The following is a 22,768-nucleotide window of genomic DNA, read 5'->3' on the forward strand; positions in this document are numbered from 1 at the left end:
TCTCATCCAGCAATCCACCGGAACTCTTGTTACTGCAATGATATTCCAACCGGAGCGTAAATGTTGACGGTGTATCAACAACAAAGATGGCTACCAACAGACGCTAACTTCAATTTGACAATTGAAGGGTAAATCATGTAACGGTACGATCCCAAATCTGTTTGAAACGGTATTGACAGCATATTGACAAAAGCAGATTTTCTTCGAATATAAATAAACAACTCTGCAGGTATGGAATATTTTACATTATTTGCCGAAATGTTGTTAGCTAGCTGAAGTAACGACTAAATCTGTCTAAGTTAGCTAACGTAAGCTAATGTCTGTCTCTTTGCACTGTGCGCCCAGTGTGAATAACTGCCTGCAGAATATATTATCACTGACATTGAAGATATGCATCACATCAGAGAGGAATACAGAAACAATTGTTGATTGCTGTTGATTTTATTTTGACAACGGATAACGATACGGGTGTCGCACAGCCTCCGACGCTGGCTGGAGTGTGCACTAACTTCGATTAGGGCCTAATTGTGCTCATTAAATCAAAATAAGCGTCTCACTTTGTCTCAAACGTATACTGCAAAAATTCGATTAATGCCCAAAATAGTTTTAAATGTTATATTAACATGTAACGTAGTTTAGGCAGCAATAGTGCTGTTATAGATGTGACGGGAAACTAAAGCACGACAGCCAAATCAATAGTTAAGCCCACAGGCATGGTTGGCATGGACACGAATGCAAGGCTCAATATTCTGAAGGACACAAAGAGGGCAGCAGTGGACAAAGGCAACGGAACTCCACTGAAGCCGCCCGACAATGATTAGTTTGAGTTGACTAACAAACAGCTGGTCCTGATTGTTGAATTGAAATGTCTGCTAACAGTTGGAGTGAGTCACTCTGACAACCCTCCTGATTCTTGGTCATGTTTATTAAACAACATCGGCTCACACCACACGAGGACATTCACAATGTGACAAGATGAAACACTGGTATACACAGTATAACTGAACTATATACCGACCGTAACTATGTTACTACTTTTTGGGGGAACTAGTGTAGGTATAGTAATTTCAAGCATTTCGCTACACTCGCATTAACATCTGCTAACCATGTGTATGTGACAAATAACATTTGATTTGATTTAATTATTGGTAACTAGTGTAGCTGGTTAATGGTATACTAATTATTGGTAACTAGTGTAGCTGGGTAATGGGTACTGATTATTAGTAACTAGTGTAGCTGGGTAATGGGTATACTAATTACTGGTAACTAGTGTAGCTGGGTAATGGGTACTGATTATTAGTAACTAGTGTAGCTGGGTAATGGGTACTGATTATTAGTAACTAGTGTAGCTGGGTAATGGGTACTGATTATTAGTAACTAGTGTAGCTGGGTAATGGGTACTGATTATTAGTAACTAGTGTAGCTGGGTAATGGGTACTGATTATTAGTAACTAGTGTAGCTGGGTAATGGGTACTGATTATTAGTAACTAGTGTAGCTGGGTAATGGGTACTGATTATTAGTAACTAGTGTAGCTGGGTAATGGGTATAGTAATTATTAGTAACTAGTGTAGCTGGGTAATGGGTATACTAATTATTAGTAACTAGTGTAGTTGGGTAATGGGTATACTAATCATTTAATTCTTCACAAAATGTTTCTCCTCCCTGCAGGTATCTGAAGACACTAGGCTAACCTGTGATCACCTACCCCAGGAGGTTAGACTGAAGGAGCGTGTCTGACCTCTGACCCCTGACCTCCAGTCCCACCATGGTGCTGAAGATATTCTTCCCTCAGTGCTGTAACAAGGCAGACAGTGGGCTGCTTGTGGGGCGATGGATCCCAGGACAGAACTCGGCCGTGGTGCTAGCTGTTATCCACTACCCCTTCATCCCTGGACAGGTCAAGCAGTACATCCACCAGGTAGAGTGTGTGTGTGTGTATCAGTCAGTGTGTGTGTGTCAGTCAGTGTGCATGTGTCAGTGTGCGTGTCAGTCAGTGCGTGTCAGTCAGTGTGTATCAGTCAGTGTGTGTGTATCAGTCAGTGTGCGTGTGTCAGTCAGTGTGCATGTGTCAGTGTGCGTGTCAGTCAGTGTGTGTCAGTCAGTGTGTGTCAGTCAGTGTGTGTCAGTCAGTGTGTATCAGTCAGTGTGTGTGTCAGTCAGTGTGTGTGTCAGTCAGTGTGTGTCAGTCAGTGTGTATCAGTCAGTGTGTGTGTGTCAGTCAGTGTGTGTCAGTCAGTGTGTATCAGTCAGTGTGTGTGTCAGTCAGTGTGTGTGTCAGTCAGTGTGTGTCAGTCAGTGTGTATCAGTCAGTGTGTGTGTCAGTCAGTGTGTGTGTGTCAGTCAGTGTGTATCAGTCAGTGTGTATCAGTCAGTGTGTGTCAGTCAGTGTGTATCAGTCAGTGTGTATCAGTCAGTGTGTGTCAGTCAGTGTGTGTCAGTCAGTGTGTATCAGTCAGTGTGTATCAGTCAGTGTGTGTCAGTCGGTGTGTGTCAGTCGGTGTGTGTCAGTCGGTGTGTATCAGTCAGTGTGTATCAGTCAGTGTGTGTCAGTCAGTGTGTGTCAGTCAGTGTGTATCAGTCAGTGTGTGTGTCAGTCAGTGTGTGTCAGTCGGTGTGTGTCAGTCAGTGTGTATCAGTCAGTGTGTGTCAGTCAGTGTGTGTCAGTCGGTGTGTGTCAGTCAGTGTGTATCAGTCAGTGTGTGTGTCAGTCAGTGTGTGTCAGTCAGTGTGTATCAGTCAGTGTGTGTGTCAGTCAGTGTGTGTGTCAGTCAGTCAGTGTGTGTGTCAGTCGGTGTGTGTCAGTCAGTGTGTGTGTCAGTCAGTGTGTGTCAGTCAGTGTGTGTGTCAGTCAGTGTGTGTGTCAGTCAGTGTGTGTGTCAGTCAGTGTGTATCAGTCAGTGTGTATCAGTCAGTGTGTGTGTCAGTCAGTGTGTGTGTCAGTCAGTGTGTGTGTCAGTCGGTGTGTGTCAGTCAGTGTGTGTGTCAGTCAGTGTGTGTCAGTCAGTGTGTGTCAGTCAGTGTGTGTGTCAGTCAGTGTGTGTCAGTCAGTGTGTGTGTCAGTCAGTGTGTGTGTCAGTCAGTGTGTGTGTCAGTCAGTGTGTGTGTCAGTCAGTGTGTGTGTCAGTCAGTGTGTGTGTCAGTCAGTGTGTGTGTCAGTCAGTGTGTGTGTCAGTCGGTGTGTGTCAGTCAGTGTGTATCAGTCAGTGTGTGTGTCAGTCAGTGTGTATCAGTCAGTGTGTGTGTCAGTCAGTGTGTGTGTCAGTCAGTGTGTGTGTCAGTCAGTGTGTATCAGTCAGTGTGTGTCAGTCAGTGTGTGTCAGTCAGTGTGTGTCAGTCAGTGTGTGTCAGTCAGTGTGTATCAGTCAGTGTGTGTGTGTCAGTCAGTGTGTGTGTGTCAGTCAGTGTGCATGTGTCAGTCAGTGTGTATGTGTCAGTGTGTGTGTGTCAGTCAGTGTGTGTGTGTCAGTCAGTGTGCATGTGTCAGTCAGTGTGTATCTGGGGCGGCAGGTAGTCTAGTGGTTAGAGTGTTGGACTAGTAACTGAAAGGTTGCTGGATCGAATCCCTGAGCTGACAAGGTACAAATCTGTCGTTCTTCTCTTGAACAAGGCAGTTAACCCACTGTTCCTAGGCCGTCATTGTAAATAAGAATGTGTTCTTAACTGACTTGCCTAGTTAAATAAATGTTAAATATTAATATATATATATTTTAAATCTGTCAGTCAGTGTGTAGCTGTCAGTCACCCAATACCCCTTCATCCCTTGTCAGGTCAAACAGTACATACAGCAGGTAGAGAGTGTGTGTGTTTTAACCTTTAACCTTCTCCCTGGTCCAGATGGTACATACAGCTGGTAGAGAGTGTGTGTGTTTTAACCTTTAACCTTCTCCCTGGTCCAGATGGTACATACAGCTGGTAGAGAGTGTGTGTGTTTTAACCTTCCTGTCCACTCTCCCTGGTCCAGATGGTACATACAGCTGGTAGAGAGTGTGTGTGTTTTAACCTTTAACCTTCTCCCTGGTCCAGATGGTACATACAGCTGGTAGAGAGTGTGTGTGTTTTAACCTTTAACCTTCTCCCTGGTCCAGATGGTACATACAGCTGGTAGAGAGTGTGTGTGTTTTAACCTTCCTGTCCACTCTCCCTGGTCCAGATGGTACATACAGCTGGTAGAGAGTGTGTGTGTTTTAACCTTCCTGTCCACTCTCCCTGGTCCAGATGGTACATACAGCTGGTAGAGAGTGTGTGTGTTTTAACCTTCCTGTCCACTCTCCCTGGTCCAGATGGTACATACAGCTGGTAGAGAGTGTGTGTGTTTTAACCTTCCTGTCCACTCTCCCTGGTCCAGATGGTACATACAGCTGGTAGAGAGTGTGTGTGTTTTAACCTTCCTGTCCACTCTCCCTGGTCCAGATGGTACATACAGCTGGTAGAGAGTGTGTGTGTTTTAACCTTCCTGTCCACTCTCCCTGGTCCAGATGGTACATACAGCAGGTAGAGAGTGTGTGTGTTTTAACCTTTAACCTTCTCCCTGGTCCAGATGTGTGGCCAGAGTGGGGTGGATCTGACGGTGCTGGGCTCGTGGAGCATGCCCAAGGAGGGCCAGGAGGGCATGGAGAGTTTCCTCAGGGACCTCAGCACCATCTTCCCCCAGGGACAGTGGCTCCAGCTCAGTAGAGAGATGGGCAAGATCGGCTTCAGGTGTCACGTCCTCACAAGGGACCCGAGTAAGTCTCCCTTTGCATCCCAAGTGGCCCCTATCGTTCCCTATATACGACACTACTTTTAACCAGGGCCCATGGGGTACATTTTACCCTCTGACCCATGGGCCCTGGTCAAAGGTCGTGCACTATGTAGGGAATAGGGTGTCATAGTGCACTACTTTAGACCAGAGCTCTATGGCACCCTATTCCCTACATAGTGCACTACTTTAGACCAGAGCTCTATGTAGGGAATAGGGTGTCATAGAGCTCTGGTCTAAAGTAGTGCACTATGTAGGGAATAGTGTGTCATCGAGCTCTGGTCTAAAGTAGTGCACTATGTAGGGAATACGGTGTCATAGAGCTCTGGTCTAAAGTAGTGCACTATATAGGGAATAGGGTGTCATCGAACTCTGGTCTAAAGTAGTGCACTATGTAGGGAATAGGGTGTCATAGAGCTCTGGTCTAAAGTAGTGCACTATGTAGGGAATACGGTGTCATAGAGCTCTGGTCTAAAGTAGTGCACTATGTAGGGAATACGGTGTCATAGAGCTCTGGTCTAAAGTAGTGCACTATGTAGGGAATAGTGTGTCATCGAGCTCTGGTCTAAAGTAGTGCACTATATAGGGAATAGGGTGTCATCGAACTCTGGTCTAAAGTAGTGCACTATGTAGGGAATAGGGTGTCATAGAGCTCTGGTCTAAAGTAGTGCACTATGTAGGGAATACGGTGTCATAGAGCTCTGGTCTAAAGTAGTGCACTATGTAGGGAATACGGTGTCATAGAGCTCTGGTCTAAAGTAGTGCACTATGTAGGGAATAGTGTGTCATCGAGCTCTGGTCTAAAGTAGTGCACTCTATAGGGAATAGGGTGTCATAGAGCTCTGGTCTAAAGTAGTGCACTCTGTAGGGAATACGGTGTCATAGAGCTCTGGTCTAAAGTAGTGCACTATATAGGGAATAGGGTGTCATCGAGCTCTGGTCTAAAGTAGTGCACTCTGTAGGGAATAGGGTGTCATAGAGCTCTGGTCTAAAGTAGTGCACTATGTAGGGAATAGGGTGTCATAGAGCTCTGGTCTAAAGTAGTGCACTATATAGGGAATAGGGTGTCATAGAGCTCTGGTCTAAAGTAGTGCACTATGTAGGGAATAGGGTGCCATAGAGCTCTGGTCTAAAGTAGTGCACTATGTAGGGAATAGGGTGTCATAGAGCTCTGGTCTAAAGTAGTGCACTATATAGGGAATAGGGTGTCATAGAGCTCTGGTCTAAAGTAGTGCACTATGTAGGGAATAGGGTGTCATAGAGCTCTGGTCTAAAGTAGTGCACTATGTAGGGAATACGGTGTCATAGAGCTCTGGTCTAAAGTAGTGCACTATATAGGGAATAGGTTGTCATCGAGCTCTGGTCTAAAGTAGTGCACTATGTAGGGAATAGGGTGTCATAGAGCTCTGGTCTAAAGTAGTGCACTACAGTATGTAGGGAATAGAGCTCTGGTCTAAAGTAGTGCACTATGTAGGGAATAGTGTGTCATCGAGCTCTGGTCTAAAGTAGTGCACAATGTAGGGAATAGGGTGTCATAGAGCTCTGGTCTAAAGTAGTGCACTATGTAGGGAATAGGGTGTTATTTGGGGTGTAGACTTTGTCACAACATTAAAGGTGTTTTGTTTTGATTCAGAGATCACTCTCTTTGGAGATCAACAGTTGATATCGAATTATTGACTGAATGGCTTTCTTATGAAATGAATGTACTGTCTGTAGACGTGCATCACTGTTTTCTCACAATGAAATGAATGTTTTGTCTATAGACGTGCATCACTGTTTTCTCACGCTGAAATGAATGTTTTGTCTATAGACGTGCATCACTGTTTTCTCACGCTGAAATGAATGTTCTGTCTATAGACGTGCATCACTGTTTTCTCACACTGAAATGAATGTTCTGTTTGTAAATTAGATAGCTTAATTCACTCTGCTCTTTTTAATTCATAGAGACACAGATGTCTGTATATTTAATCAAAAGGCGGATATTTGTGTTGTTATCATCATGCAGTGCATCGCTAATAAAATGTTCCTCTGCCCCTGCCGTAGATGGGAAGCTGGTACAACAGGAAAAGGAGCTGAAAGAGGATGGTGGTGGAGAGAAAGGAGAGGGAGAGGAAGGAGGAACTGGAGGAGGAACAAAGAGAGGAGGAGGAGAGAAGAAAGTAGAGGGAGAGGAAGGAGGAAAGGGAGGAGGAACAAAGAGAGGAGGAGGAGAGAAGAAAGTAGAGGGAGAGGAAGGAGGAACTGGAGGAGGAACAAAGAGAGGAGGAGGAGAGAAGAAAGTAGAGGGAGAGGAAGGAGGAACTGGAGGAGGAACAAAGAGAGGAGGAGGAGAGAAGAAAGTAGAGGGAGAGGAAGGAGGAAAGGGAGGAGGAACAAAGAGAGGAGGAGGAGAGAAGAAAGTAGAGGGAGAGGAAGGAGGAGGAGAGAAGGTGATCTTTATCCACTATGAACAGAGGAAGGTCATGCTGTCTCAGCTGCACCCCATAGAGAACGGGGTTCCAGACCCTCAAACTGAGTCACAACTACCACAGGTGAGGACGTGCACTCACAGCCTGATGTACATGTAGATGTTGTTGCTCATTGAACACAGGGGTTTTCTATCCTCTCCTGTGTTGTTTACCTGGGGCGGCAGGGTAGCCTAGTGGTCAGAGCGTTGGACTAGTAACCGGAAGGTTGCGAGTTCAAACCCCCGAGCTGACAAGGTACAAATCTGTCGTTCTGCCCCTGAACAGGCAGTTAACCCACTGTTCCCAGGCCGTCATTGAAAATAAGAATTTGTTCTTAACTGACTTGCCTGGTTAAATAAAGGTAAAATAAAAATAAAAACCTCTTATGTTGTTGTTATACAATATGTGTTGTCTGTAATTGTTATGTTGTAATACATATGTGTTGTCTGTAATTGTTGTTGTAATATATATGTGTTGTCTGTAATTGTTGTTGTTGTGATATATATGTGTTGTCTGTAATTGTTGTTGTTTTAATATATATGTGTTGTTGTAATATATATGTGTTGTCTGTAATTGTTGTTGTTGTAATACATATGTGTTGTCTGTAATTGTTGTTGTTGTAATACATATGTGTTGTCTGTAATTGTTGTTGTTGTAATACATATGTGTTGTCTGTAATTGTTGTTGTAATTTATATGTGCTGTCTGTAATTGTTATGTTGTTGTAATACATATGTGTTGTCTGTTGTTGTTGCTGCTGCAGGTGTTGTCTGTAATTGTTGTTGTTGCTGCTGCAGGTGTTGTCTGTAATTGTTGTTGTTGCTGCTGCAGGTGTTGTCTGTAATTGTTGTTGTTGCTGCTGCAGGTGTTGTCTGTAATTGTTGTTGTTGCGGCTGCAGGTGTTGTCTGTAATTGTTGTTGTTGTTGCTGCTGCAGGTGTTGTCTGTAATTGTTGTTGTTGCTGCTGCAGGTGTTGTCTGTAATTGTTGTTGCTGTTGCTGCATGTGTTGTCTGTAATTGTTGTTGTTGCTGCTGCAGGTGTTGTCTGTAATTGTTGTTGTTGCTGCTGCAGGTGTTGTCTGTAATTGTTGTTGTTGCTGCTGCAGGTGTTGTCTGTAATTGTTGTTGTTGCTGCTGCAGGTGTTGTCTGTAATTGTTGTTGTTGCTGCTGCAGGTGTTGTCTGTAATTGTTGTTGTTGTTGCTGCAGGTGTTGTCTGTAATTGTTGTTGTTGCTGCTGCAGGTGTTGTCTGTAATTGTTGTTGTTGCTGCTGCAGGTGTTGTCTGTAATTGTTGTTGTTGCTGCTGCAGGTGTTGTCTGTAATTGTTGTTGTTGCTGCTGCAGGTGTTGTCTGTAATTGTTGTTGCTGCTGCAGGTGTTGTCTGTAATTGTTGTTGTTGCTGCTGCAGGTGTTTGGGACAGTGTGTCAGAGTGAGCCGCTGTTCTTCCTGGATAAGTATGATGACGGTCCAGTGAAGATGACCCACTGGCAATCAGAGGGACGGGAGGGCTCCATTATAGTAGAACTGATGAAACAGGCCTCGACACCAGTCTGTCTGCTAACCACCTGGATGCTAACACTGTGGACCAGCCTCTGTAGTAGCAGGTAAGGGGGGTGTCAGTACCTGTCTGTCTGCTAACCACCTGGATACTAACACTGTGGACCAGCCTCTGTAGTAGCAGGTAAGGGGGGTGTCAGTACCTGTCTGTCTGCTAACCACCTGGATACTAACACTGTGGACCAGCCTCTGTAGTAGCAGGTAAGTGGTGTGTCAGTACCTGTCTGTCTGTCTGTCTCCCCAGGATATTGAATGTGTCTGTCTGTCTGTCTGTCTCCCCAGGATATTGAATGTGTCTGTCTGTCTGTCTGTCTCCCCAGGATATTGAATGTGTCTGTCTGTCTGTCTGTCTGTCTGTCTGTCTGTCTGTCTGTCTGTCTGTCTGTCTCTCCAGGATATTGAATGTGTCTGTCTGTCTGTCTGTCTCTCCAGGATATTGAATGTGTCTGTCTGTCTGTCTGTCTGTCTGTCTGTCTGTCTGTCCAGGATATTGAATGTGTCTGTCTGTCTGTCTGTCCAGGATATTGAATGTGTCTGTCTGTCTGTCTCCCCAGGATATTGAATGTGTCTGTCTGTCTGTCTGTCTCTCCAGGATATTGAATGTGTCTGTCTGTGTCTGTCTCCCCAGGATATTGAATGTGCGCCCGATGAGGTTAATCTCCAGTAAGTTGTCTACGTGTGTTCAGCTGAGCTACAGAGCAGAACACCTTCAGACAGTCTGCTCTCCTACCAGAGCCACCGCACACAACCACTTCATGAGGTAGAGACCACACACACACACACACACACACACACACACACACGTGTCAGACTGGCTACAAGATGGTATCTAACTCACCACATTGCGTCTCAAATTGCACACTATTCCCTGTATAGTGCAGTGCATTTGCCCAGAGCCCTAAAAGTAGTGACTCTCTCTCTTTCTCTCCACACAGGAAAGCCAATATCTTTGTGTCGTTCTTCGTTGATGTGTCTCTGGGCCTGCTGCTGGTGTCGTGGATGTATAGAGAGAACCGTATAGGCAAACTGGCCAACACACTGGTACCTGCTGCTGATGTAAGACATCATGGACAACATTTCCCCCAGTGCAAAAGCAATGTACAACAACTACCTTTAAACCTCATTTATAATCTGTCAGAGAGATTTTTTTTTTTTTTACAATTTCTTCAACAACGTTCAGTATCGAGAGGTGACTACTTATGTATTGCTCAGTTGACTAAACTCTAGTTACATAATCACCTCCGTAAAACTCACATTGGTGAAGATAAGCTTCAAATGAAATCACGTTGCCACATTATAAAGAGGTTCAGGGTTGTTTTTGCCCTACGAAATATCCCCCTCAATATCCAACCCAATATCCCCCTAGAATAACCCCCTCAATATCCCCCTCAATATCCAACCCAATATCCCCCTAGAATAACCCCCTCAATATCCCCCTAGAATAACCCCCCCAATATCCCCCTCAATATCCAACCCAATATCCCCCTAGAATAACCCCCCCCCTCAATATCCAACCCAATATCCCCCTAGAATAACCCCCTCAATATCCCTCTCAATATCCAACCCAATATCCCCCTAAATATCCCCCTCAATATCCAACCCAATATCCCCCTCAATATCCAACCCAATATCCCCCTCAATATCCAACCCAATATCCCCCTCAATATCCCTCTCAATATCCCCCTCAATATCCCCCTCAATATCCCTCTCAATATCCAACCCAATATCCCCCTAGAACAGGGGTGTCAAAGTCAAATGGACGGAGGGCCAAATAAAAAATTTAGCTACAAGCCGAGGGCCGGACTGTTCGAATGTTCATTGAAAAATTTTTAAATGACGCATATAGTCTAGTGAACCTAATTGAACCTACTGAAAACCTAACAAATATATTCCAATATGATCAGATAAATAAAGCAATAATCTTTAATTTTCAACAGACACAAAAGACAAATTTCCTTTATATAAAAATCCCCATAACATGAACATTAAATGAAAGAAACCGGTATTCAAGGCACCATCAGTAGCCTATATTTTCTATTTTAGCAAAAGTGGGCTAAATTTACTTCAAAGAAAAAAACAATAATAGCAATTTTCTATCATCCACTCAACTGAAATATTTTTAAAATATAATTGGATTGAAATACAATAAAATAAAGTGCAAAAATCTATTAATCAAAAACAACACTTTGTTTAAGGAGAAGTAACATGCAGTGAAAACAAATATTAAACTTTAACTTTTAAACTTGAACTGAGTAAAAACTCTAAATATGTGATTGCACAGTAATGTTCACTTGTTTGAGGTTGAGGGTGATACTTGGTGGTGTCCCATCTTTTCCACAAGTTCATCAATGTTCGGGGTAAGGCTCTGAGCTGAGGAAATCCTCAGAATTGAGTGGAGGTGTTCAGCAGTAAGTCGACTTCTGTGTGATGTTTTGTTCAGGTTCATCAAAGAAAAAAGTTGTTCACACAGGTATGTGCTGCCAAACATAGACAACGTTTGAGCAGCCTGGATGCGCAGCTGGGGCATTGTGTCGGGGAGGAAACGGGCGAACTCCGCAGCACCCACTGCCGCATATTTTGCCCTCAGTGCATCATTGCATTGGAGGTCAATCAACTCCATTTGGAGGTTTGGTGGTGAGCTTTCCACGTCAACAGCAAATGGGTTACCGAGCAGTTCCAACCTGCTTTTTTGTGCTTCAAAGTCAGCAAATCGGCGTCGAAAGTCAGCGGCAAGCATACCTATTTTATCAGCCAACTGTGCGCTCGGGAACGCACTGGTAGAGAGCTTCTCTTTCATGGTCTGGCAGCTGGGAAAGTGGCTCAAATTTTCTTTCCGCATCTGCGTCTCCCACAGAGTCAGTTTGGTTTTAAATGCCTTCACTGTACTGTACATATCAGAGATGACATGATCCCGACCCTGCAGCTGCAAGTTCATTGCATTCAGATGACTCGTAATGTCACACAGAAAAGCCATTTCACACAGAAACATTTCGTCTCGGAGTTGTGTTGTGTCTTTCCCTTTGCTGTCCAAGAACAGACAAATCTCCTCACGAAGCTCGAAACATCTTTGAAGCACCTTTCCCTGGCTTAGCCATCGCACCTCTGTGTGATAAGGCAAATCACCATGCTCCGTTTCTAACTCCGTCAGAAATGCCTTGAACTGGCGGTGATTCAAACCTTTGGCTCTGATAAAGTTAACTGTGCGCGTGATGATGCTCATTACATGCTCCATTTTCAAGGCTTTACCGCACAACGCTTCCTGGTGTATGATACAATGATAAGCTGTCAGCTCACCTGTCGCGTTTTCCTCTTGCATCTTTTCCCGTATCTTCGCCACCAGTCCGCTCCTGTGTCCACACATCGCAGGTGCTCCGTCGGTTGTCAAACCCACGAGTTTTTCCCAAGGCAGCTCCATCTCATTTACACATCTTGACACCTCTTCATACAAATCATGCCCCGTAGTTGTGCCATGCATAGGACGTAAAGCCAAAAACTCCTCTGTCACGCTTAGGCTGGAGTCCACTCCGCGGATGAAAATTGACAACTGGGCAATGTCAGAAATGTCGGTGCTCTCATCCACAGCCAAGGAATATGCAATGAAATCTTTTCCCTTTTTCACAAGCTGCTCTTTTAGATTGATGGACAACTGGTCTACTCTCTCGGCAATGGTGTTTCTGCTCAGACTCACATTTAAAAAGAGTTGCCTTTTTTCTGGGCAAACTTCGTCACAAACTTTAATCATGCAGTTTTTGATGAAATCCCCTCCGTAAATGGCCGGGCTGATTTAGCGATCTCTTCTGCCAAAATAAAACTGGCCTTGACAGCAGCCTGGCCTTGTGATTTGGCTTTTTTGAACAGAGCCTGTCGAGATTTGAGGCCTCGTTTTAATTCCTCTGCCTTTTGTAGCCTTTGTTCCATGTCCATATTCTTGTTTTTGTCCGCGTGTTTCGTTTCATAATGTCGTCTCAGATTATACTCTTTCAGTACCGCCCACTTTCTCCACACAGAAGACACACAGGTTTTCCAGCTACCTCCGTGAACATATACTCCGACTCCCACCTTGTTTGAAACCCCGGTTCTCAGTGTCCACCTTCCGTTTTGCCATTTTTGATGGGTATCTGAAAGTTAATTTTACTGTGATGCTGACGACTGCTGTGCCAATAAATATTGAAATGAAGCAGCCTACTGCTCGGTGCGTCACCGTTGCATTGTGGGAAATGTAGTATTGGTGCGTGTAAAAGATCTGCGGGCTGCCGGCTTGCTGCGGTCTGCGGGCCGGTTCTAATAATAAATCAAGATCATCCCAGGGGCCGTAAAAAACCTTCTCGCGGGCCGGATGTGGCCCGCGGGCCTTGACTCTGACATATGTGCCCTAGAATAACCCCCTCAATATCCAACCCAATATCCCCCTAGAATAACCCCCTCAATATCCAACCCAATATCCCCCTCAATATCCAACCCAATATCCCCCTAGAATAACCCCCTCAATATCCCCCTCAATATCCAACCCAATATCCCCCTAGAATATCCCCCTCAATATCCTCCTAGAAACCCCCCCTCAATATCCCCCTCAATATCCCCCTCAATATCCCCCTAGAATATCCCCCTCAATATCCTCCTAGAAACCCCCCCTCAATATCCCCCTCAATATCCCCCTCAATATCCAACCCAATAACCCCCTCAATATCCAACCCAATATCCCCCTCATTATCCAACCCAATATCCCCCTCAATATCCAACCCAATATCCTCCTAGAAACCCCCCTCAATAACCCCCTCAATATCTCCCTTGATATCCCCCGAAATATCTCCTAAATAATCTTTATCTCTAAGTATGTGTGCTGATCTAGGATCAGTTCTGTCTTTTAGATCACAAGGAATAAGATAACAACATGGACCGAGGGGAGCTGATACGTACGGCCCCACGTCCCTCCTGTCCATTATGATCTAGGATCAGGCCCTCCTGTCCATTATAATCATGTTCATTATGATCTAGGATCAGGCCCTCCTGTCCATTATAATCATGTTCATTATGATCTAGGATCAGGCCCTCCTGTCCATTATGATCTAGGATCAGGCCCTCCTGTCCATTATAATCATGTTCATTATGATCTAGGATCAGGCCCTCCTGTCCATTATAATCATGTTCATTATGATCGAGGATCAGGCCCTCCTCTCCATTATAATCATGTTCATTATGATATAGGATCAGGTCCTCCTCTCCATGTAATCTGATTCATTGTTGTGTGTTTTGTTGTTAGCATGTAGCTAAGCTATATATTGTTGTGTGTTTTGTTGTTAGCATGTAGCTAAGCTATATATTGTTGTGTGTTTTGTTGTTAGCATGTAGCTAAGCTATATATTGTTATGTGTTTTGTTGTTAGCATGTAGCTAAGCTATATATTGTTGTGTGTTTTGTTGTTAGCATGTAGCTAAGCTATATATTGTGTGTTTTGTTGTTAGCATGTAGCTAAGCTATATATTGTTGTGTGTTTTGTTGTTAGCATGTAGCTAAAGAGCTGGAGGAGCTGTTGCAGTGGCTGATGGGAGCTCCAGCTGGTCTGAAGATGAACCGGGCTCTAGACCAGGTGTTAGGACGATTCTTCCTCTACCATATACACCTGTGGATCAGTGAGTCACACACACATGCCCCTCCACACACACACACACACACACACATGCCCCTCCACACACACACACACACACACACACACACACACACACACATGGCCCTCCACACACACATGCCCCTCCACACACACACACACACATGCCCCTCCACACACACACACACACACACACACACCCACGGCCCTCCTCCACAGACACAAACACCCATGGCCCTCCTCCACACACACACCCATGGCCCTCCTCCACAGACACACACACACCCATGGCCCTCCTCCACAGACACACACACCCCCATGGCCCTCCTGCACAGACACACACACCCCCATGGCCCTCCTGCACAGACACACACACCCCCATGGCCCTCCTACACAGACACACACACCCCCATGGCCCTCCTGCACAGACACACACACACCCATGGCCCTCCTGCACAGACACACACACCCCCATGGCCCTCCTACACAGACACACACACACCCATGGCCCTCCTACACAGACACACACACACCCATGGCCCTCCTACACACACACACACACACACACACACACACACACACACACACACACACACACACACACACACACACACCCATGGCCCTCCTCCCACACACACACACACACACACACACCCATGGCCCTCCTCCACAGACACACACACACCCATGGCCCTCCTCCACACACACACACACCCATGGCCCTCCTACACAGACACACACACACACATGGCCCTCCTCCACAGACACACACACACCCATGGCCCTCCTGCACACACACACACATCCATGGCCCTCCTGCACACACACACACACCCATGGCCCTCCTCCACAGACACACACACACACATGCCCCTCCTCCACACACACACACACCCACAGCCCTCCTGCACAGACACACACACACACACACACCCATGGCCCTCCTGCACACACACACACACACACACACACACACACACACACACACACACACACACACACACACACACACACACACACACACACACCCATGGCCCTCCTCCACAGACACACACACACACATGCCCCTCCTCCACACACACACACCCACGGCCCACCTCCACAGACACACACACACCCATGCCCCTCCTCCACAGACACACACACACACACCCATGCCCCTCCTCCACAGACACACACACACACACCCATGGCCCTCCTCCACAGACACACACACACACCCATGGCCCTCCTCCTCCTCTCTCTGCAGGCTACATTCACCTGATGTCTCCGTTCATTGAGATGATTCTGTGGTACGTGGGTCTGTCTGCCTGCCTGGGCTTGACCTTTGCCCTCTCCCTGCTCTCTGACATCACCGCCCTGCTCACCTTCCACATCTACTGTTTCTACGTCTATGGAGCCAGGTGAGAAGAGACCGGTCACTAACCCTGCTATATCTACTGTTTCTATGTGTAACCGGTGTGAAATGGCTAGCTAGTTAGCGGTGCGCACTAATAGCGTTTCAATCGGTGACGTCACTCGCTCTGCGACCTTAAAGTAGATGTTTCCCTTGCATCTGCGATGGGTAACGATGCTTCGTTGGAGGCAGTTATTGTTGTTGGTGTGTTCAAGAGGGTCCCAGGTTCGAGCCCAGGTTGGGGTGAGGAGAGGGACGTAAGCAACACTGTTCCATATGGAGCCAGGTGAGAAGAGACCAGCACAGTCACGATGCCTCCCAAAAGTGCACCACGTTTGACCTTAGTGCACTATAAAGGAAATACCCTATGAGCTCCAGTCAGAAGATGTGCACTACGGAGAGGATAGGGTCCCATTTGGGATATAGACATTGAGTCTTTGGTGTAGTTTGGCAGGTTAACACGCCATGAGAGTAAGAAAGACCGCATATTTTCATCTTCTTCTTGCTAAAGCCTTACGTTGCGCCTGGATGTCATGAATTTCAATCGGGACGTGGAAACGCAACGCCCCCTTGCGGTTGAATGTTCCGTTTAAAGACTGACTCCACATACTTTGAACATTTTTCAAACTTTTGCGTCCTCTTCAATCCAGCCAGTTCGTCGAATAACATGTTTATTATCAGCTGAAACTGATATTTATCCTGTTTTTATTTTTAATTTTTTTTATTAAAATGTCATATTCTTCCAAAATAAATACGATCCCTGACGAGATAGGCTCTCCTCAAGCTTGCGTTACAAACACTACACTTGACTTGTCCGTTCAGTAGCGGAGCAAAAACGCCGTGAATATGACGTACGGCGTAATGAAACACGTCGCGATGTAAACACGACCCACTGCAGCTAAGGTGACTCGTCAGTGTTGCCTAGTGATGCGGGGGTTTGCGAACAAGCGGATATTTTAGGTGAACGAAACCGAATTGCATCGTGAGAGAGCTGTTAATTTACTCCCTAATGTGCATGCTGGTAGGCTACTACTGATTGTTAGCGATTCTCTTCAGATAAAGTATCAAATTATCGGCAGGAACAATAGGTAGTAGAGCCTTATTCTGGTCCAAAATATGATTTTAAAAAAACAAACAGATTGAAGGTTATAAAAGCTAATGTCATGATACTTAAGGATATAATATATATATTTTTTTCACCTTTATTTAACCAGGTAGGCTAGTTGAGAACAAGTTCTCATTTACAACTGCGACCTGGCCAAGATAAAGCATAGCAGTGTGAACAGACAACACAGAGTTACACATGGAGTAAACAATTAACAAGTCAATAACACAGTAGAAAAAAAAGGGGAGTCTATATACAATGTGTGCAAAAGGCATGAGGAGGTAGGCGAATAATTACAATATTGCAGATTAACACTGGATTGATAAATGATCATGTACAGGTAGAGATATTGGCGTGCAAAAGAGCAGAAAAGTAAATGAATAAAAACTGTGGGGATGAGGTAGGTGAAAATGGGTGGGCTATTTACCAATAGATTATGTACAGCTGCAGCGATCGGTTAGCTGCTCAGATATTGGTCTACTGATGTGATTTAAAGTGTTGGCAATGGAGTAAATCAACTGCTGCTTTCTGTGAACGCTTCAATCATCTGCTTCAATCATCAGTCATACCTGTTGGTCTATTCATGGACTCCTGACTTTGTATAAAGTGGAGGTGCCCCATCTGGCAGGGGGGTCCGGGGGTCCTCCCCCTGAAAACGTTTACATTTTTAAAACAATTATGGGATATTGTGTGTAGATTGAAGGGGGGAGGGGGGATGTTTTTAAGGCTGTAATGTAACAAAACGTGGAAAGGGTCAAGGGGTCTGACTACATTCTGAAGGCTCTGTACCTCTCAGCCCTGTGAACATTATGGTGACGTGTTACCTCTTTCCCCTTTACTGATGTGTGAGGAGCTCTCAGCATGTCATTTACAGACTTATTAAATGTGTATGAAGGCTAAAAATATCTTCCTTCTCTCACCCTCCATCCTCCCTCTCTCTCTCTCTCCATCCCCCTCATCTCTCCCCCTCCATCCCCCTCATCTCTCCCCCTCCATCCCCCTCATCTCTCCATCCCCTCATCTCTCTCCATGCATTCTCTATCCCCTCCCCCTCTCCACTCTCTTCCCCCTCCTGCTCCTTTCCCTCTCTCTCCCCTCTTCCCCCTACCTCTCTCTCTCCCCCTCCCCTCTCTCTCTCTCTCTCTCTCTCTCTCCTCCTCTCTCCCCCTCCTCTCTCTCTCTCTGTCTCCCTCTCTCTCTCTCCCCTCTCTCTCTCTCCTCCTCTCTCTCTCCCCTCCTCTCTCTCTCCCCTCCTCTCTCTCTCTCCCTCTCTCTCTCTCCTCCTCTCTCTCTCCCCTCCTCTCTCTCTCCCCTCCTCTCTCTCCTCCCCTCCTCTCTCTCTCCAGGCTGTACTGTATGACAGTATATGGTCTGTCCTCTCTGTGGAGGCTGTTCAGGGGGAAGAAATGGAATGTCCTCAGACAGAGAGTAGACTCCTGCTCTTATGACCTGGACCAGGTAGTCGCACACACCTATTACACTCTCTCACTCACACACACACACACACACACACACACACACACACACACACACACACACACACACACACACACACACACCTATTACACACACACACACACACACACACCTATTACACACACACACACACACACACACACACACACACCTATCACACACACACACACACACACACACACACACACACACACACACACACACACACACACACCTATTACACACACACACCTATTACTCTCTCTCACACACACACACACCTATTACACACACCTATTACATTCTCTCACACACACACACACACACACACCTATTACTCTCTCACACACACACACACACACACACACACACCTATTACACACACACACCTATTACTCTCTCTCACACACACACACACACACACCTATTACACACACACACCTATTACACTCTCTCACACACACACACACACCCACACACCTATTACTCTCTCTCTCACACACACACACACACACACACACACACACACACACACACACACACACACACACACCTATTACACACACACACCTATCACACACACATTTGTTACAGTGAACTAATGTGTGTGTATTTGTTACAGTGAACTAACGTGTTGTTTTCTAGTTGTTCATCGGGACGTTACTCTTCACCATCCTGCTGTTCCTCCTGCCCACCACAGCTCTATACTACCTAGTGTTTACCCTGGTGAGAACACACACACAGGCACTTTAATCCCCTACAATTGCTCTCCATCTATGGGCGCTGTCCTGCTGCTGACCCTGGGCCTCCCCATCTATGGGCGCTGTCCTGCGGTTGACCCTGGGCCTCCCCATCTATGGGCGCTGTCCTGCGGTTGACCCTGGGCCTCCCCATCTATGGGCGCTGTCCTGCGGTTGACCCTGGACCTCCCCATCTATGGGCGCTGTCCTGCGGTTGACCCTGGACCTCCCCATCTATGGGCGCTGTCCTGCTGCTGACCCTGGACCTCCCCATCCATGGGCGCTGTTTTAGTTTTAGGAACTAAAAAACACATTCTCCTTCTAACCAATGAACAATAAAGTGTCTATTCTTTGACCCCTTACTGTCTCTGTCTGTCTGTCTCTGTCTGTCTGTCTGTCTGTCTGTCTGTCTGATTCTCTCTCTCTAGCTCCGCCTTGTGGTAGTAATGTTCCAGGGAGTTCTCCACCTCAGTGTTGACTTCATCAACTCCTTCCCTCTGTTCGCCATGGGCCTCCGACTCTTCAGATCCTACAGACTGGCAGGTGGGAGGGACCGTCTCCGCCAACATGTCTAACTGTGTAGAACTGCAGGAAATGTACTTTAAAACTTTGAGGAAGTGACGGCGTTTTAACTACTTTGCCGATATGAGACAATCATAATGTCAGTCAACAATATCAAATTTCCAGTTTATGTTACAAAACCAACTTTATAAAATGTTTTGTTTAAATGTTCTGTACTGTGGTTTCTATATTCCTTTTATTTAACCAGGTTAGTCTCTATTTTTAAGAGAGACCTGGTTGAATGAGGGAGGAGACGGTGCTGGGCTGTGATGTTCTGTGTTTGACTGAGATGTGTGTGTTCTCTACAGAGGGGGTGAAGTTCAGAGTGCTCTGTGAGGAACCAGGAACACCTCTACACCTCATGATGGATGTAAGACATCTCTCACTCTCTTCTCTCTCTGTTTCTCTCTTTTCCTCTCTCGTCTTTCTCTGTATCTTTCTCTCTCTTTCTCCTCTGTGTATTTCTCTTCTCTCTTCTCTTTCATTTAATTTTTCACAACATAAATCCTGTCTTCCTTTTCGTTCCGTTATTTTAGTTTATTTAATCATTTAAAACTAGATCCACACAAAATGATGCACTTGATTAAGAATAATTGAGGAAACACAAAAAGGTATCTGACTTATTTTAATTGTGATCCTCTTTGATGATGTTTATAGTCTGGCTTATGTGGCAGGGACAATAAACGGCAGTCAGTTTAACCACCACACAGACATACCCTACACACAGTCAGTTTAACAACCACACAGACACCCTACACACAGTCAGTTTAACAACAACACAGACATACCCTACACACAGTCAGTTTAGGTTATTTAGTCCAGTAAAACCACAACAACACAGACATACCCTACACACAGTCAGTTTAACAACAACACAGACATACCCTACACACAGTCAGTTTAACAACCACACAGACACCCTACACACAGTCAGTTTAACAACCACACAGACATACCCTACACACAGACAGTTTAACAACAACACAGACATACCCTACACACAGTCAGTTTAACAACAACACAGACATACCCTACACACAGTCAGTTTAACAACCACACAGACACCCTACACACAGTCAGTTTAACAACAACACAGACATACCCTACACACAGTCAGTTTAACAACCACACAGACACACCCTACACACAGTCAGTTTAACAACAACAGACACCCTACACACAGTCAGTTTAACAACCACACAGACATGCCCTACACACAGTCAGTTTAACAACCACACAGACACCCTACACACAGTCAGTTTAACAACAACAGACATACCCTACACACAGTCAGTTTAACAACAACACAGACATACCCTACACACAGTCAGTTTAACAACCACACAGACACCCTACACACAGTCAGTTTAACAACAACACAGACATACCCTACACACAGTCAGTTTAACAACAACACAGACATACCCTACACACAGTCAGTTTAACAACCACACAGACACCCTACACACAGTCAGTTTAACAACCACACAGACATACCCTACACACAGACAGTTTAACAACAACACAGACATACCCTACACACAGTCAGTTTAACAACAACACAGACATACCCTACACACAGTCAGTTTAACAACCACACAGACACCCTACACACAGTCAGTTTAACAACAACACAGACATACCCTACACACAGTCAGTTTAACAACCACACAGACACACCCTACACACAGTCAGTTTAACAACAACAGACACCCTACACACAGTCAGTTTAACAACCACACAGACACCCTTCACACAGTCAGTTTAACAACCACACAGACACCCTTCACACAGTCAGTTTAACAACCACACAGATACCCTACACACAGTCAGTTTAACAACCACACAGACACCCTACACACAGTCAGTTTAGGTTAGTTAGTCCAGTAAAACCACAACAACACAGACATACCCTACACACAGTCAGTTTAACAACCACACAGACATACCCTACACACAGTCAGTTTAACAACAACACAGACATACCCTACACACAGTCAGTTTAACAACAACACAGACATACCCTACACACAGTCAGTTTAACCACCACACAGACATACCCTACACACAGTCAGTTTAACAACAACACAGACACACCCTACACACAGTCAGTTTAACAACAACACAGACATACCCTACACACAGTCAGTTTAACAACCACACAGACATACCCTACACACAGTCAGTTTAACAACCACACAGATATACCCTACACACAGTCAGTTTAACAACCACACAGACATACCCTACACACAGTCAGTTTAACAACAACACAGACATACCCTACACACAGTCAGTTTAACAACAACACAGACATACCCTACACACAGTCAGTTTAACAACAACACAGACATACCCTACACACAGTCAGTTTAACAACCACACAGACATACCGTACACACAGTCAGTTTAACAACCACACAGACATACCCTACACACAGTCAGTTTAACAACCACACAGACACCCTACACATGTGTCATTCACAGTTTTTCTCCTAGATAAACCTAGACATGTCTATGTCTCCCCCCCCCCCTCCCCATCTCTCTCTCAGATTAACCCTCTGAAGGTGAGCAGTGTGGTTCAGACCTACAGGACCCCCACCTACAGCTGCTACCCTAAAGACTCCTGGCTGGCCCTCTGCAAGAAGCTGTTTCTGGGAGAACTCATCTATCCCTGGAGACACAAGACTACCAAGATAGACTAGGACCAGGGGGGAGAGAGATGGGGAGAGAGAGAGATGGGGGAGGCTGTTTCTGGGAGAACTCACCTACCCCTGGAGACACAAGACCACCAAGATAGACTAGGACCAGGGGGGAGGGGGGGCTGTTCCTGGGAGAACTCACCTACCCCTGGAGACACAAGACCACCAAGATAGACTAGGACCAGGGGGAGAGAGATGGGGGAGGCTGTTTCTCGGAGAACGCATCTACCCCTGGAGACACGACCAAGATCAACTGAGACCAGAGGAGAGACGGAGAATAGAGAAAGGGGAGGGATAGGGGGAGAGACAGAATAGAGAAGGGGGAGGGATAGGGGGAGAGACAGAATAGAGAAGGGGGAGGGATAGGGGGGAGAGACAGAATAGAGAAGGGGGAGGGATAGGGGGGAGAGACAGAATAGAGAAGGGGGAGGGATAGGGGGGAGAGACAGAATAGAGAAG

General features: G+C 45.7%; 1 protein-coding gene across 2 annotated transcripts; it reads left to right on the forward strand.

Annotated features, from left to right (window-relative positions):
* The first annotated feature begins 57 nt into the window (after positions 1-57).
* pigq (phosphatidylinositol glycan anchor biosynthesis, class Q) lies at positions 58-22,497 on the forward strand. 2 transcript variants are annotated; one of them, XM_064958285.1, is made up of 14 exons: positions 58-229; positions 1,671-1,920; positions 4,540-4,726; positions 6,784-7,271; positions 8,596-8,792; positions 9,374-9,505; positions 9,681-9,801; positions 14,249-14,375; positions 15,600-15,753; positions 18,198-18,309; positions 18,952-19,032; positions 19,475-19,589; positions 19,916-19,977; positions 22,160-22,497. In XM_064958285.1, the coding sequence occupies exons 2-14, from the start codon at positions 1,768-1,770 to the stop codon at positions 22,310-22,312; spliced, it is 2,082 nt and encodes a 693-aa protein (XP_064814357.1). In that variant the 5' UTR covers positions 58-229; positions 1,671-1,767; the 3' UTR covers positions 22,313-22,497. The 2 variants fall into 2 exon arrangements, with proteins under 2 accessions (XP_064814357.1, XP_064814358.1); XM_064958286.1 differs by having other exon boundaries at positions 58-143.
* Positions 22,498-22,768: the final 271 nt, after the last annotated feature.

This window comes from Oncorhynchus masou, unplaced genomic scaffold (assembly GCF_036934945.1).
Source record: "Oncorhynchus masou masou isolate Uvic2021 unplaced genomic scaffold, UVic_Omas_1.1 unplaced_scaffold_1200, whole genome shotgun sequence".
Classification (NCBI taxonomy): domain Eukaryota; kingdom Metazoa; phylum Chordata; class Actinopteri; order Salmoniformes; family Salmonidae; genus Oncorhynchus; species Oncorhynchus masou.

Coding starts and splice junctions, on each gene's coding strand:
- pigq (XM_064958285.1), top strand. CDS start 1,768: ATGGTGCTGAAGATATTCTTCCCTCAGTGCTGTAACAAGGCAGACAGT. Junction 18,310..18,951: donor GCTCTTATGACCTGGACCAG/GTAGTCGCACAC, acceptor GTTGTTTTCTAG/TTGTTCATCGGGACGTTACT. Junction 19,978..22,159: donor CTCTACACCTCATGATGGAT/GTAAGACATCTC, acceptor TCTCTCTCTCAG/ATTAACCCTCTGAAGGTGAG.